At 49.1% G+C, this 17,376-nt stretch overlaps 1 protein-coding gene across 2 annotated transcripts; it reads left to right on the top strand.

Annotated features, from left to right (window-relative positions):
* Positions 1 to 402: 402 nt before the first annotated feature.
* KCTD7 (potassium channel tetramerization domain containing 7) lies at positions 403 to 14,779 on the top strand. 2 transcript variants are annotated; one of them, XM_034988734.1, is made up of 5 exons: positions 403 to 1,801; positions 4,877 to 5,046; positions 8,247 to 8,425; positions 8,885 to 9,257; positions 14,476 to 14,779. In XM_034988734.1, coding segments are annotated over exons 1-5 (867 nt in total). In that variant the 5' UTR covers positions 403 to 1,657; the 3' UTR covers positions 14,477 to 14,779. The 2 variants fall into 2 exon arrangements, with proteins under 2 accessions (XP_034844625.1, XP_034844624.1); XM_034988733.1 differs by having other exon boundaries at positions 13,010 to 14,779.
* The last annotated feature ends 2,597 nt before the right edge of the window (positions 14,780 to 17,376 follow it).

Here is a 17,376-nt window from a genome sequence, read left to right as displayed (position 1 = left end):
GAGAGCCCTTAGTCCCGTGTTTTCTCCTGTGGATTCCTAGGGGAGGAGAGGCCATCTGGCCGAGTGGATAAATGGAAGGAAGCTGGTCCAGGTAACTCCTTGTTCAGTTGAGTTACTTAGTGAACCAACCCAGGATCTGCTCAGACTCCTTGCCATGTACAATCATAAAGTTCTCTTTTATTATTTAAGCTAATTTTGGTTGCAGTTTTTGTTACAGCTGAAACATCCTACTTACCATAGGATAGAAAGAGGAAATTTTGTTATATATACTGTTGAGAAAGGCGGGAGCAGTTAGTGACAAATAAGAGGAAGCCTCCAGGGGGCCCGTTTGGGGCAGTGCTACTCAAAGTGTGGTTCATGGACCTGCAGCATCAGAATTACCTAGCAGCTTGTTAGGAATGCCAGGGTAAGGGCTTCACTCCAGACAGACCAAATCATATTCCCTGGAGGTAGGGCTGGGAATCAGTATTTTAACAAGGTCCCCCTCAGTGATTTGGATGCAACTGAAGTGGGAGAAAACACTGACCTAGAAGCCTTCTGCAGCTGGGAGTGTGATTGGTCCAACAGAGGAAGTGCTCTGTCTCTAGCTCACGGCCCACCTCTCTGAAGCTGTCCCGATCTTCTAGATCTCAATTTCCCTTTTCCGTCACAAGAGTATGGGGATCAGATGAGGAACTGGGTGTAAAAATGGTTTGAAAGAGCTCAAGCCTTGATCCCTAGCAGAGTCCTTGAGCTGGCCCAGCCCCTACGAGGGGCCACAGCGGCTGAGGCTGCAGACAGGATGTCAGCTGCTTTGGGGAGGGCCTGTCTCCGTCTGCGGAGGAACTGGCAGGTAGGGGATGGAGAGTCACTGCCATTCCTAATTGAACTCGGTTACTCCAATTCTGCGTTTTCTTTTTTCAGATTCCTGCTTGCCCTTGTGGCTTGAGGAGGGTTGGCCCCTGCCGCAGTGCTGCCCTCCTCTCTTACAACCTCAGAGACCTCAGCCGTCCTCCCGCCACATCCTCCACATCCTCAGCCCTCCTCCCGCACCTCTACTGAGGTGACCTGGTTCCCCGCCCCCCCGGCTTTCCCTGGCCTTCGACGCCCGAGGAGGCACGGGACCCACTGCCCTGCAGACAGACAAACGGCTAGGTCGTGAGCCCTGCCTCCTCTCGAGTTCGGAGGCGTCGACCCCGATGCGGGAACCACCCTCCGAGCCAACGACGAGCGCCCGCGTAGAGGCGGCGGCCTCGCGAGCCAGCCCCGCGCGCCGAGCGAGACAGAGCGGGTGGAGAGGGCGCGACCGCCTGCCTGACGGCCAATCAGAGCAGGGCAGGCAAGCAGGCCCGGCTCCCAGTGGCCACTCAGGCGCAGGCCGAACGCGCTGCCTGCTCTTGGACTGGACGAGCTTCCTGCCAATCAGAGGCGGAACAAGAGGAGCCTCGGCCAATAGCGGGAGGCGGCCGGGTCAGGCGGGTGGCCCTGCGGTCCGCGCGGGGGTCCGCGAGCCAGTTGGCGCTGAGGGAGTGGCCGCCCTCCCGCCCTCGCGCGCTGCGCTCTCGGCCCCCCGGGCCCGCCCGCCGGCCGCGCCGCGTCATGTCAGGCGCTGCTCGGCGCTAGTGCCCGGGCCGCCGCCGCCCGCCCGAAGCCGCGCCCACTGTCCAGAGCCAGAGGGATGGTGGTAGTCACGGGGCGGGAGCCAGACAGCCGTCGTCCAGACGGTGCCATGTCCAGCTCCGACGCTGAAGACGACTTTCTGGAGCCGGCCACCCCGACGGCCACGCAGGCGGGGCACGCGCTGCCCCTGCTGCCCCAGGAGGTACCCGGGGGGTGGGGCGTGGGAAGGGGCGCAGAGGGAGAAGCAGGTGCCCCGCAGAGCTGACCTTGGGGTGCGAGCCGCGCTGAGGCTGGGGTCAGAGGTGGGGCCGAGGGCGGCGCCAGAGGAGCTGTGCTCCCGGGCCCACCCCCACCCCCCCAGTAAAACGCACCAGGTGTGTCTTCCCTGCCCCGGGGCACACCTGCCCCCCCCCCCCCCCCCCCCCCCCCCCCCCGCCTTCCCCCAACCCCCGCTTCCAGTATTCACTGACTGCAAGGCTGGTTTAGGCCCACCCCTCTGTCCCATCCTTACCGACTAGAGGAGGGAGGGTAGGCTGTGCGAAGGGGACCTCGGAGTCCCGAGAGGAGAGTGTCTTCTAGGAAACTGAAGAGGAGGCCTTCGTGGTGGCCCAGACCTAATCTCCAGCTGCCCAGAAGGTGGGGTAAGGGACTGTGTGCAGATAAGAAGCAGGCCAGTGAATGGATGTGTCCACAGTCACCCGACAGCTCCATGGCTTTCCTCCGCTAGCTACTGTGCTGGGGTGCTCCTCCTGGCCTTACTGTGTATGACAGGATCGTTTTTAGAGCCGAAATGACCCTCAAGAGAAAGAGAAAAGAGGAGGAAGGTGGGGCACTGCTGGGCACTGAAGAAGGAGACTAGGAGGTAGGAGCTAAGGTAGTGCTGGATCAGGGAGCCTGTTGTGATGTGTGGAGTGCTAGGAAAATGGACAGCTCCGGAGGGGCCGGGCTGGACTGGGGGTGGCTGGTCCTCTTGGCATTAGAAGCCTGAACTCTCAACGTCATGAAACACTTGTGATAATGAGCAAAACCCTGGAAGTACTCTTTGCAGTTGGGGGGGGGGGGGAGCCATCAGGAACACTGGTGTTTATCTTTTGTGCACTGTCCTTGGGAAGACAATGTGGTTTGAGAGAAAGAGCGCAGGACTGTAGGCCAGTTCCCCCACAGGTACATTGTTCCATGTGAGATCTAAAACTGTTTTTTTTTTTTTAAAGATTTTATTTATTTATTTGAGACAGAGAGAATGAGAGACAGAGAGCATGAGAGGGAGGAGGGTCAGAGGGTGAAGCAGACTCCCTGCCGAGCAGGGAGCCCGATGCGGGACTCGATCCAGGGACTCCAGGATCATGACCTGAGCCGAAGGCAGTCGCTTAACCAACTGAGCCACCCAGGCGCCCCTGAAACTGTTTTTGATTGCTTTTTCCTCTGTGCCTCAGTCTTTTCAGCTCTACTATGGAGCAGACACTGGGACTGGTATGAGATGTCCTTGGAAAAGGTGTAAAGAGCTCCAGAAATGTAAAGTATTATTATCCCAAAATGATATTTGAGTCCTTGGTATGCACATACAATAGTTTTAGAGGAGCTGTAGAGTAAGTAGAAGGCATTTGCTGTCCTTTGGTTGCAGAAGAGTAACAGTGCATACATACACAAGAACTGTGTATTTTTTTCATTCACTCATTCATTCATTCATTCACTCATTCATTCAGTGCATATTTGGGTCTTTACGGCAAGCCAGGCACTGCATTAGGCTCTGGGTCACTTTGATTTAATGTATTTGTATCCTACTTTATTGCACAAAGAATTTGAAAACACATTATTTTACTTATATGTGGAATCTGGAATCTAAAAAACAAACAAAAAACAAAGCATAAATAGACTCATAAATACAGAGAACGAACCAGTGGTTACCAGAGGGGAGGGAGTGTGGAGGGATGGGCAAAAGGGGCGAAGGGGAGTGGGAGGTAGTGGCTCCTAGTTAGGGAATGAATAAGTCCCTGGGACAAAAGGTACAGCGTAAGGAATATAGTCAATGATATCGTAATAGCGATATATGGTGGCAGGTGGTAGCTACACTTGGCGGTGAGCAGACAATAAGGTATAGACCTGTCAAATCACTGTGTTGTACACCCAGAACTAATATAACATTATGTGTCAACTATACCTCCAAAAAAAAGTGGAAAAAAAAATAGAACTGGAAAGCTGGGGGAAAGGACTATCTAGATAATTATACACTGGAGCCTGAGAGATGTCATATTAAAAAGTGTGCACTGGTATAAAATTTTAGTCTGAAGGTTCATGGGAAAATTAGAGAGAACTGGCTTCATTTCTTTTAAAACCACAAGCAGTGAAGGCTATTCCGCCCCCCCCCAAAAAAGTTCCTGAGCATTTTAGGGAGAACCTAGAGCTTCTCTGAGCCAATCTATACTGTCATTCCCTATTCCTCCCCCTGCCCTTGCCTCCAGAACCTGAGATGGACTAGGGACTGATCTTACCCTACAGATTAAGTAGGAGAGAAGCGGTGAGGTAGTGAGGAGTGGATGCCTGGAATAATTCCACAAACATCTCCGAGCCCCGCTGTGGGTGGCCTCGTGATTAGTGAATAAGATGCTGTCCCTGCCCTCAGGAAGCTTGGGGTCTAGAAGGGTAGGCTCACAGGAGTAATTAAGTGCCAGTGTATCATGCTAGGCAGTATAAAGAGGAGAGCATGGCACATGGTGAAGGCACGATGGAGGGAATACTTAGTTAAGTCTGTCTTGGGGCAGGCGAGGGACAAAAGTGCAGAAATGCTCACAAAATCAGGACACTTGAAGAGAAGCTTTTCGAATGAGTAGATGCTGCCAACTTCCATGGTGCCTCGGTGTGCACTAGAGAAAGGCACACAGCTGGGCTAGCAGACCTCTCGCAGATGGGTGCCCTTGAGCACACCGCATGTAGGGCAATTGCATTTGCTAGATGGACAGAGGGAGAGTGGAAAGAACATTCTGGACAGAGAAGACAGCATAAGCAAGGGCATAAAAGTGGTAATAGAGCAGAGATAGTAGAGCTGGGGTGGGGAGGCCTGATTTAATGGCTATTAGGGGGACAGTGGGGTGGACTTGGCAACTGAGGAGTGTGGGCAGAGGGAGGAGAGAGAGAAGAGCATCAGAAGGAGCATTCCCAGATTTTAGCCTTGGGTGCGTGAGTGGTGTAGCACTGATGAGACCCAAGGAGACTGCAGGCAGAGCAGCCCCTGCTCTCATTCCCCAATGCCTGGCTGAAAGTGCCGGTGGTTCCTTTCCAGTTTCCTGAGGTTGTCCCCCTCAACATTGGAGGGGCTCACTTCACCACACGCCTGTCTACCCTGCGGCGCTATGAAGACACCATGCTGGCGGCCATGTTCAGCGGGCGGCATTACATCCCCACAGACGCCGAGGGCCGGTACTTCATTGACCGGGATGGCACCCACTTTGGGTATGTTTCTCCCTCTTTGGTCAACTTTGTAGTCCTAGTGAGTGTCCTGGGTTTCGGTATGGGGCTTTGGTGTCTTCTATAATACCTAGAAGAGGAGATAACAAATGTACTGATGGAATTCAATCAATGTGTTTATTGAATGAGATCAAAAGTCATAGTTTTTTTCCCAGAGGAGACGAGGACAGCCAGAGAAATCCCAGGTGACACACACTGGCTGGATGTGGTGAAACTGCTTCTGTCCTGTGAAATTTAAGACCAGGAAGTTGTGGGCGCCTGGGTGGCTCAGTTGGTTAAGCAACTGCCTTCAGCTCAGGTCATGATCCTGGAGTCCTGGGACCGAGTCCCACATCGGGCTCCCTGCTCAGCGGGGAGTCTGCTTCTCCCTCTCACCCTCCTCCCTCTCATGCTCTCTGTCTCTCATTCTCTCAAATAAATAAATAAAATCTTAAAAAAAAAAAAAAAAGACCAGGAAGTTGTCATCTGTGTGGAGCAGGTGTGATCCCTCCTGGAGGTGGGAGATTCTAAAGCAACTTCTTGGGGAAAATCCTCAGATTCAGATTCTGGGGCTCCACATTGCCCTTAGGGAGGGACACAGTGTGGGACTGTGGTTCTCAGACTTCCTTCAAGAGTTTAAAACAAACGAACAAAAAAGGTGAGGGAACGGCCAATATGTGATTGCCATCCTTTAATTTTGCCAAGAAAAGTCTTAAAAAAAAAAAAAAGCTTCAATTGTGACTGTCATTTTAATACTAAAACATGGAAAGACACAATCTCAAAAAAGAAAATGGCCCTTCCCAAGAAAGGACTTCTGACACCTTACACATGAACAGCTTAAAGACTTTATGTTTTAGTTTCCTTATTTGTGAAATGAGAAATAATGATAGCTGCCTCACAGGCCTGCCATGCCAATTACATGAGGAGCCTTGGTGTGACCCCTGGCCAGGTCCTTCCAGAGCATGTGGCTAAAGCTCTTTGCCCCTTCAGTCTAACTTTGGAGATGACTAGAGAACTAACATGGTTCTCCACCTTCAACAGATTGACTAGGGAGGCAAAAACTCTCCAACCACCACGTCTCTGTGCTGGCCTCCAAGTAGGATTGCCTGCACTGGGAGAAAGGACATTTTTATGTTCAGAAAGGAGCCTCTGGTCAAACAATTTACTGTGAACCATCTGGGTGTCCCCATTGGGCTGTCAGCTGCCTCCAATGCTGAGAAAACAAAGTGTCACATCGCTCTGCAGAGCTATAAAAAGATTTTTGTTTGCAGGCTGTTTGGGGGAGGAAAGTGCTGGCCCCGGCTGGCAGCTCCCACAACACTCTTAGCTGGGCCTTGCCCCAGGGTTATGTTTTTCAGAGCGGACCAAGGTTTGCGTAAGATCCTGGAGGGCTAATTTGGAAAGGGGTTGTGGTGAGGGGAAACAGGGTTTGGCTGTAGGCTGATGTGCCCATGCCCAGGTGGCCACAGCTGGAGAGGGTCAGAGCCAGGCAAGGGTGTGGTAGAAAGCAGGTTGTTGTAGCCTTTATCCTCGGGCTGCTGGACTACAGTGGCCTATGATTCATGAGCAGCAGATGAAGTTGCCTAAAGACTCAGATAAAATAAAATAGGGGTATAAGGCATTTGGTCAGGTACATTTCTCTGCTGGTGCAGTTCATGTGCTCCCAGCACCCCCGCATGAAGGCTGCTTGGGCCGCCGCCTGGGGCCGTTTCCCATTGTGATCAGTGAGTAGCACTTTGGATTAGGGTCTGGACCACTGTGGGTATGGCCTTGGAGTCAACTGTGTCTGCATCTGGGCTCCTGCTAGCTGTGACTCCTTGAGTAAGGGTATTCCTTGACCTCTCTGAGCCCCTCTTTTTCCTCATTTATAAAATGGACCTAAAATGGCACTTACCCACAATGTCATTGAAGTGACTAAATGGGATAACACATGAATAGTGACTGACACAGGTTAGTACTTCTTAGTGAGTGTTAGCTGGTATTACATCATGGTCAGAGACTACTGTTGAGGCAACATCTTGATCTTGGGGTTTACTCACATATCTTTACAGAAAAGACCTTCCCACACCTACCAGTAAAGGATCTGATTATTCTTAGCACTAAAGAATTTGAAGATAGAACTAAAAGAACTGAATATTTATCTTAAGAAAATGCAGTATATGATTTTATTCACTCCAGGAACCAGTTTGTTCAAGTGTTAGGGGTAAGCATTTGATGTCTTTATAGCTACCGAATAAGACTAATGGCAAGGTTATATAGAAGATGGGGAACCATTCTACATTGCTGGTGGAAATGTAAAATGCTACAACCATTTTGTTAAGCATGCACTTCACCTTATGAGCGAACAATTCTACTCCTAATATATACCCAAGAGAAGTTGGTACATGTGTCCCCAGAAAGTCTTTACAGGAATGTTCATCACAGCTTTCCTCGTAAGAGCCCCAAACTGGAAACAACGCAACTGTCCATCAACAAGAGAATGGGTAAATAAATTACAGCATATCCATTCAATGCGGGGCCACTTAGTTTGTTACAACATAGGGGATGAAGCTCAGAAACATTCTGTTGAAGGAGAGAAGCCATGGAAGAGAACGTACTGTGTGCTTCCACTTACATGAATTTCAAGATGAGGCAAAACTAATCTTCACTGATAGAAGAATTCTGGGGTTGAATTGGAAGAGGCAGAGGGAAACTTTGAGATGGAAACGTTCTGTATCTTGGTGTAGGTGGTGGTTGTAACCAAACTATACGATTTGTACCTTGATTGCACATTAATTGTATCTCAATTTAAATATATAGATTAAGGAGTCTAGAAATCACATCTTTCCATTATTCCTATGTATACCCAATAATAACAACACCTAGTAAAAATAAAAAATATGACGCCTAATAATAGTTATAATAGTAATGATACTGATAATAACAGCTCCTAATGCGTATTGAGGACTTACCCAGTGCCAGGTATTTTCCAAGCACTTTTTATCTATTAACTCACTTAGTCCCTTCATTCCATTATGGGGTAGTTTTGTTTTTTTTTAATTTCCCCCCTTTTACAGATGAGAAAATCAGGGCACAGAGAGGTTAGGTTCACTTACCCAAGGTTACACAGCTGGTAGTCTGGTCCCAGATTCTGTGCTCTAACTACTATGTGTCACCGCCCAGGTCCATTAGCTCCTTCTCACCAACTCTCTTTCCTTCCTGCTCAGAGATGTGCTGAATTTCCTGCGCTCAGGGGACCTGCCGCCCCGGGAGCGTGTACGGGCTGTGTATAAAGAGGCCCAGTACTATGCTATCGGGCCCCTCCTGGAGCAGCTAGAGAACATGCAGCCTCTGAAGGGGGAGAAAGTGCGCCAGGCATTTCTGGGACTCATGCCCTATTACAAAGGTGAGGGGTCAACTGCCCAGTGTGGTCGAGGTGTGGGAAAGGAGGGTTACAAGGCATCTATCTGGGCCTAGGTCTTCACCAGAAGAAGTGGGTCCGAGATTCATCTACGTTACTCAAGATTGGAGAGATTCCTGCTTCCCTTTCTGTCCTCCCCTCCCAGTCACACTGGGAAGATTCAGGTTAAATAAGACCCACCTTGCCTGTGACATCATCAAATCACCTTTCAAAAGGATTGTCCTCATTCCTTCTTTTTGGTTTCCTTTTGCCATGGCGATCCATGATCCTGTTTAAGTTTGTGCCCTTCATAAGCCCACAGATTCCCTTCTGCAGGATCTCTCTCCTCTGTTGGATCCTGCCTTCATTGGGGCTCTCTCTTTGTGCCCTGACACTGCCTTGCCCACCCCCCACCCCAACCTCCTGACCCCTGTCCCAGTGATGGGTGCTGTGTTCACCCCACAGACCATTTGGAGCGGATTGTGGAGATTGCCAGGCTGCGTGCGGTACAGCGGAAGGCCCGTTTTGCCAAACTCAAGGTGTGTGTCTTCAAGGAGGAGATGCCCATCACCCCCTACGAGTGTCCTCTTCTCAACTCCCTGCGCTTCGAGCGGAGCGAGAGCGATGGGCAGCTCTTTGAGCACCACTGCGAAGTGGATGTGTCTTTTGGGCCCTGGGAGGCTGTGGCTGACGTTTATGACCTACTGCACTGCCTGGTCACGGACCTCTCAGCCCAGGGCCTCGTCGTGGACCACCAGTGCATTGGGGTGTGTGACAAGCACCTCGTCAACCACTACTACTGCAAGCGCCCCATCTATGAGTTCAAGATCACATGGTGGTGAGTAGCCCTGGTAGGGAACAGTCCCGTCAGGGAGGGCGTCCATCCTCTTTAGTGGCTCTGGGGTAAGATCCCTGGAAGGGATACTAACTGCCCCAGACCTGCTGGGGTGAGGACCAAGTCCTGAGGCACAGCGCCGAGGGGATGGAGGTCTCCTGGCAGCTCCAGGCTCCCGGCTGTACCTCGGGATCAGGCTCAGGCTCAGGGCTTGTGGCCAACGGGCACTTGGTACCTGCACTCACCTGACCTTTCCTCAAGGCACAGCAGTCTTTGCCTGAGGCTGATGGGGTCTGGCTAGCTAGGGCTTGACCAGGAAGTCCAGAGAGGTTTTGTCACTCTCTTGATCTTGCAAGAGAGTTTCTGCCCTTTTTAGTGCCATGTTACCAAACTAATAGAGGTGTAATCACTTCCTCAGCCCTGTTCGAGTGTCCCTTTCTTGTGCCTAGCATATAGGTATGAACACAGAATATGATGGGGGATTTACCCAAGGACCTACCCCACAGCCCCTGCCTGAAGAAGCAGCATCTTCTCTCCCTCTTCCCCCAGGGATAGTTCCACGCTTTGTTTTAGGATGTGGAAAGACTCTTCCTCCTGAAACATATTCTTCACCACCTTTTGGAGATGCAACCATAGTTGCCAAAGCCAAGCACCAGGTTGGCCTTAGAAAAGCACAATGTTTACAGCCCTGCCTTAGGGCCTTGGCTTCTCCTACCTTCCACCAACCTTCCTTGCTTGAAGGGTTATCTTCTCAGGGCTGTAATGCAGATTTCAGAGGTTCCTTTTGCAGATTCCCTGAGTCAAGCAGGCAAGTTGCATAGATCTTCTGTTATCTATGGGAGGTAACATCCTTTCTGGAGGCTCAGGATCTCTTTGGCTGCCATTTCATGGTTAGCATCCAATTTGTGGTGAACCTCTGTAGATAGGAACCCCCCTCTTTTTTAAACCCTGCTGCTTTATCCTGCTCACGTTCTCCTAGGAGAGTGTCTGTTCTGAGGAAGCAGAGAAAGGGTTGGGTGGGAGGCGCAGCTATACCAGGAGCTGTAGGACGATAGCAGCAAACCTCCGTCACGTTCTGCTCCCCGCATCTCAGAGAGAGAAAAGGATCCACAAGGTTCTGCTCCCACTGCATTTTCTTCTTGCCCCATCTGCAGACTAGGGCAGTTAAGCAGGCTATGGACATGCATCTCCTAAAGGAAGAGCTATGCAGCACCAGCAATTGGAACATAACATTTCTGTGCTGCATTAAGGGCTTCTCCCTGTAATCACGACTCTGCTTGACTGTCCTTTGTGTTTGGTAGGGAGATTTTTTTTCATATGTAAAACACTGGTGAGGACAGCCTCACTGGTCTCAGTCCTACAAGACCAGATTGGCGAGGTAGGGCAAGGGGGAACGGAAGATGTCTGCATCCTTCTGAGGAAGAGAAGGCCAAGTCCTGGGACCTTGCCAAACTCCTTCATGGGGCAGTGACCTCCTGACCCTCTGTGGAACAGGGATTCCGGGGCGTGGCTTTGCACTCACGTTGTATGGTGGAACAGAGGTGCAGACTGAGATCTAAGAGGAAGGTACAGTCAGTTGTTCAGGTTCAGAGATACGGGTTCTCTCTATTGTCTTCATCCACAAATGAATCATCACTATTCTGGAGGTGATGTCCCCGCTTGAAGCTTACTCCAACAACATGGCTCTTGTCTTGTTCTAACAGAAGTCTTTCGTTTAAGTTGCTCCAATAGGTGTTACTGCCTAATACAAATTCATTTTTGGACAGACACTGAGGCAAGCTGTTCAGGAGAAAGGCAGTGTGAGTAGAAAGGAGACAGTTAATCCCAGTGCTTTCAGTTATCTGGCCTAGGCTCCTTCTCATTCCCACCCCCGGCACAGAGCATCACAGTACCTCGGTTACTTAGAGTCCATACATGTAAGATAGAGTGATTGGTAGGCTCAAATGCAAGTTTGCTCAAAAATAGGCCCTGAAGACTAGCTTAGGGCTCCAGGGATGCTGGATAAGGACACTGTCCCCAGGCCCCTTGCTAGAGACACTCCTTTGGATCCCTCTGGCCCTGTGTTGTCCTCACAGTGGTGTACTTCATGCCATTGTGGGAGAGACAAGGCTCTGGGCCAGTAGACCAGGCAGAGCAGAGATACTGGCAGCCAGCTTAGAGCTCTTTCCAAATGAAGTAAAAGAATTCAGTGGCCCAATCTGGCCATTCTCTGATGAGAAGCCAAGGCCAAGATGAAGAGTGCTTTTGGATGTGGTGGTTTGAGGTGATGGCCTCCACATAAAGGTCATATCTGAGGAAGTGACTTCTCCCAGTTGGATCCCTTCTCCACTCTAAATGGTCAGGCCTAGAGCATAAGAAGGGCTGGGTTAGGAAGGAGGGTTCCAAAGGATGAATGCTTCGACCCAGTCGAAAGAGAGTGTATTTTCATAGAATTCTTGTGCATAACATTGATGGGTCAAACCAAGTGCCTGCCTTCGGAGCTTCCATTATGTTTGACTTTGGGCGCCTTTTCTCCCAGGTGTCATGCTCACTGGTTGGGAAGGGGAAAAGTTTAGGAGATGGGATTATATGGTGCAATAGCAGCCATAACAAAATTCAACAAAAATGAAAAACTCAATGGCAACAAAAAAGATTGAAACAAAACCACAGTGAAACACATCACCGCATCCCAGATGGAGGAGTTCTTTGGGTAACGCTCTAAATAGAAGAAAGAGAGGAACCGTCACCATCCTTATCTACCTTTGGTTAACTCACGGGGCTGTCCAGTGCTTATCATGTGGAAAGCAGTCGACTGTGCTCTGAAAGCTTCTATTCTTTCTTCCTGGGGCTTAGGATATTCTGGTTGCTGTCTGAGCCTTGTGCCTCAGGCTGTTCAGGTGACATAATCTTCCTGTTCTGTGTTGCTTGTTGGAGGACTGGAAGAATGACATTTGCAAGCCACAAGGTGGGGTGAGCCTCAGTGTGCAATCTTGGTCTAAGCTGGATCCTGAAGAGGTTCAGACAAATGACAACAACAACAAAACAAAAACTACTTACACTGAGCAGTTTGATCCCAGTTAGAATTTTAAATATCCTTCTGCATACCTTCTGTCCATATTTGGTTCTAAGTGATTAAGCTTTCTTAGGTACCTTTTTGCTGGGGCTCTTTCATGAAGGTAGTACCTGCCTTGTGATCCTTAAAAGAGGGAGGCTTTATTCATCAGAAGCCGGAGTGTGGGGAACTGGAATGGGAGAGGCACTTTTTGGAATTCTGGAAGAAACATATATGTATACATATGTTAATTGGGAGAAGGGTGGGTTGGCAGGGGTTGACGAGGCGGGAACAAAGACTGGGTATAGGAACAGGTTGCCTCTGGAGTATGGGAGGTCACCTGGGCCCACTGTCTTCCTTCTGTATGGTGTTGGGTCTGTGTACATGGCATAACACTTCCTATGTTCGTTCACTACCTGTCTGTAAGCACTTCGGTGCATGGAGCCCCAGTACCCTCACATGGCATTAAAGTAAAGAATTAGAATCTGGGTGCTGTGCCTTTCTTTTTTAGAGACTTACTCTCATCCCTCCTCTGCCCCTCACTGTGCCAGCAAACAATGTCTTGATTTCTCCTTAAAATGTGATGTGTTTTGGGATGCTCAGCTAAATAAAATAGGCTCTTTCCTGAGACCAGCAGCTGAACTTCTGCCCTGGCTTGAAGTAAAAGGGAGATGGGCCCCATGAAGGCCCTTCTGCAGTTACTCTAGCCTTGTCTCTGTTCCAGGTAGGAGTGTGCCCACCCAGTCTAGGCACACAGCTCTGCCTTCTTGTGTTGAGAGGTCTCCAGGGGAAGAAGATAGCACAACTGCCCAGTCACTGTATGGTTCACGACCGTGTCAGGTGGTTCTGAAAGAATCCCTCCTGTCATTCACCACTTCTTTCAAGGGTGAGATAAATGGCTCTAAGCTTACGTGAGCCTCTGTGGCTAAGACCCTTCCTTGAGGAAAATGGACTTGAGTTGCCCTTCCTCTGGAAGTAGAGTTTGACACCTTCTTGGCTAATGAGGGTCCTCATCAAGATGTCCCTTGGAGTCACTTCATGGATTAACCCAGAAAGGTGAGTCCTGACATGCTGGGTAGCTATGCCACCCTCCAACTGCTTCCTTAAATCTCTCATGATTCTGACTTAAACAAAAGCACTGCGTCACTTGTGCCAAGTGTATTCCCTGACCTGCTTACTGTGTGCACAATCACGTAGTCATGATGCGCTAATAATACTTCACAAATTGGAAACTGAAGCTCATGGAGGTGTAATTTCCTCAAGGGCACATAGCTAATAGGTAGCAAAGTCAGCATGCAAACCCAGGGCCCTTTTCTGAAGTCCCCACAGATGTTCAGTAGAGCCCTCCCTTCTGCTTGGCAGACACAGTGTCCCACCTCTCAGGCTTAGGGCTTCAGCCTGTGAAAATTTGAAAGGCAAATGCTCTAGAAGGAATATGAGACTTTCTTTTATGTCCCTGAGCATTAAGGAGCTAGCTGGGGTCCCCAGTGTACTGCCCTTCTTAGTGAGGGACACATGTTCGCTAGGTGAAGGGTCCCACTCATGGGCAGTGATGGAGGTGAACAGTGGCTCCCTGGCTGGACCCTAGGTGTGGCGAGATGACCTGGGACGGCCTGAGTTCATCAGACTCTTGCAGCCTACAGGCCTAACCACACAGATGTGCTGTGCGGCCTGACCGTGTGGGGAAGGACGCCCGAGGCCTCGGCCCTCCTTCAGGGACTCCTGGCCTCAAGAGAATAACTGAATGTAAGGCTTTTTAGTTTAGCTTAGGGGATCTTGTGTGCCTGGCTTGGGGCTTATGGCCCTTAGACTCTGGGTCTCAACCCTGCCTGTTTGTTCCTTTGTCATCATTTTGGAGATGACCTCTTAGCTAGCTTTACTTATGTCATTTTGATTTGTTTAACTTAGAACATGTTCCTTTAGCTTTTGTTTACTTCACCTTTAACTTTCTGTCTTTTGGTTCCTTACCATTTTGTTTTTCCTGTCATGTTTTTTAGAGTTCTGTATAATTTAAACGTAATTTTAAACTTTATTTCTAATGTAACTTTAAAATAAAGCACCTATATGAATAGGATGCTAATGAAGATAGTTCTTGTTCTGAGCGAGGGTAATTATGTGCTTTTTTTTCCCCATTCATTTCTACAATGATCTTATTAGCTGTGAACATTAGGTATCTCATTTTTCCCTTAGATGAATATCTTCTTCTAAAGTCTAAATACAAGGAGAAACTGACAGTGTTATTACAAAAGTCATAGATCCGGGTTATCTACTAGATCCGATGGCCAAGCTTTTACCTCTCCCTCCAGAATGCCTGCCTCCCCCCATATACACACAAGAACAGTAAGTTCAGACTTAGGAAGAGGGCAGTCCCATTCCCGACGGCTAAGGACTTCTTCCTTCACACACTTGTTTTTCCTGAGCAATGACATGATCTAAATATCCTGGGATTCCACCACCTCCAACCACCCGGAACTAAGTGGAAACAGAACCATTGTGCACCAGGAAAAAAATCCAGCTCAACTGCAGGAAAGACTTTGAATTGAACCATCTTGAACCATCCGGAAGTACTTCATAAAAGGGACCCATAATCAGATTGTGATGCACCTTTTCCACCCTTCTGTGATCTCAGTGGCAACCTGAATCACCCTTCCACAAACCATGACTTTTAGAAGATTCTCCTAATGTATTACAGACCCTGGGTTTTTTCCTATATCATGGGATCTTGGCAGATGGCCTAGCTCCAGTAGATCTTTGGAATAGATGTATACATACTTCTCCTTTATTACAAAAAAATTAAGAAATAGAACCCCAAAGCACCACAAAGCTTAGAGCTTGATCTCCATTAAAAGAAATTGATAAGTTAAGAGTTGAGTTGAAATCTTTATACCTTTGTTATTTTTGTAAAGGGATTGGGATGGTATCATGAGTAGGTTTAAGTCCCTAGAATGTGGATCAGCTTCTATAAATGCCTTTATTAGTGTGTTTATTAGTGTGCTTTCCAACATTACATCCTTACCTTCAGCTCTACCTCAGCTTACACTGTCCCAGGGACCCATCTGTGTATGCACACATCGTGGGTGCCTACTGTCCCTACTCTCACCGGTCATCTCCACCACCTCCTGGCCCCCGCCACTCATGACTGCCCTGTCTTTGGCATTTTAAAGCTGGTTGGCCACTTCTGGCCATACCTCATCCAGTATTTGGTTGCCAGCCCTGGCAGTGATGCTTTGTCCAGCACTGCCCCCAACTTATTCTTAGGCAGTTAGGTGCTCTTTGCACTGAGGTCCCGGACTTTCTGATTCAGCTTTCTCAACTGGCCTGCTAGGATTTGGAGAGCATTTTCAGCCTTTCTCTCTAAGCTCTGTGTCTACTTCCACAAGGGCAGCAGAGGATACTTGCAAGACCCCACTGAACAGATAAATTAGCTTCACCCTCCTCTACCCTTGGAAGGGATAATCAACATACTTTTCCCAGAAACTACATTCACCAAGAGCTTCCTAATGAAAATAGGGACTTCCCTGGTCAGCTGACCACATCACTATTGGCCGAAATGAGGATGGCATTATTCACTTGGCACTCCCGGAAGGTCAAGGCAGAATGTATCTGCCTCCAGACATATTCAGGGAATGTTCAACCCAATTGCCTAATTTTATACTTCCAAATACAGCTCTATTTGGAAATTCACATTGGTTCAGAGAGGCAGAACACTGAGGAATTCCCTCTGTAGTCACCTGCAGGAATATTCTACCACTTACATTGCCTGGGCCTTTAGCCCAGAGGATTCCACAGACATAGGGTTTATTGCCTGATTTTGAACCCCGTCAGTGCTGTTCTCTGCTGGGATGGCATCCTGACTCCTTTATGGCCGCAGCACCTCTGGGACAACCTGGAATTGTGGATTGAGATCCAGGGGTAGGATTTCCAGATAGTCCAACCAAGGTATCCTCGTGATTATGTATAAGAAAGTGATGTGTCTTATGTGGAAGGCTTTCCAGATACTCAACTACCCCACAGTTTTGGGGATTTATAGGCAGTGGCCATTCATTCGTGCTCCTCAACTTCCTCACGTGATCATCCTGTCTTTTTAGGAAGGGGTTTCACCTGATCCCTTACTAAGGCCCCAGAATTCCAACAGCTGAAAACCCTGTACATCTTTTCTCCTATCCTGGCCTTACACAACCAAGACACACGTCAGTGCCTCAGTAGGGATAGCAAGGAGGCACCAGCATGGGCAGCCTCTGTCCCTTGTTGTTACATGTCCATGACGCTGGTATGGGCAGGCCGACAACTCTTGTCGGCGTGAGAGTTGCAATATAACCAACAGATTGGAGGTAGAGGCAGCGTTTGAAAGAAGCCCTTCAGGGATGTCTGTCTGCAGGAGCCGGAGTACTCAAGGTGAAACTGGGAGCTTGCTCCGCATAGTGAAGGCAGGCCGTGTTTTCCCAACATTTTGGCTTCAGAAGATACTCCGAACATACACAAAACCCCGAGAAAAAGGCCAGCAGAGGAATTCCAGCTGTGGTTGTAGCTAACTGAGAAGCCATTGCAAGCTGTAGGTAGGTACCCACATGTAGCAGAGGCCAGCCAAAATCCGGAGCCTGCCAAAGTGGACACAGAAAGGGACTGTATCCTCTGGTAACGGCCGACTGGGGTGACAGGAGAGGAGATCGAACTCTGGTGCTTCCGCTCCACCCTACTGCTATCCCACGTGCCTTTACATCTCACCCATTCAAAATGGAAAATAACATAGAAACTTGGAACCGTCCAGTCAACACATCAGTCTGTACTGCCTCCTTCTTCAGTGATCTTGCCTGAATTGCACTGAGTCATTTGTATTAGTCAAGAGGAAAAAAAAAGGGCGCCTGGGTGGCTCAGTTGGTTAAGCGACTGCCTTCGGCTCCAGTCATGATCCTGGAGTCCCTGGATTGAGTCCCGCATCGGGCTCCCTGCTCGGCAGGGAACCTGCTTCTCCCTCTGACCCTCCCCCCTCTCATGTGCTCTCTCTCTCATTCTCTCTGTCTCAAATAAATAAATTTTAAAAAATCTTTAAAAAAGAAAAAAGAAAAAAAAAACCACGCAGTAATCTGAACA

This window comes from Mirounga leonina, unplaced genomic scaffold, assembly GCF_011800145.1.
Source record: "Mirounga leonina isolate KUSES-001 unplaced genomic scaffold, KU_Mleo_1.0 Mir_454, whole genome shotgun sequence".
NCBI classification, from domain to species: Eukaryota; Metazoa; Chordata; class Mammalia; order Carnivora; family Phocidae; genus Mirounga; species Mirounga leonina.
The sequence above is the reverse complement of the archived record's forward strand: the minus strand, read 5'-3'. Positions and strand labels throughout refer to the sequence as shown.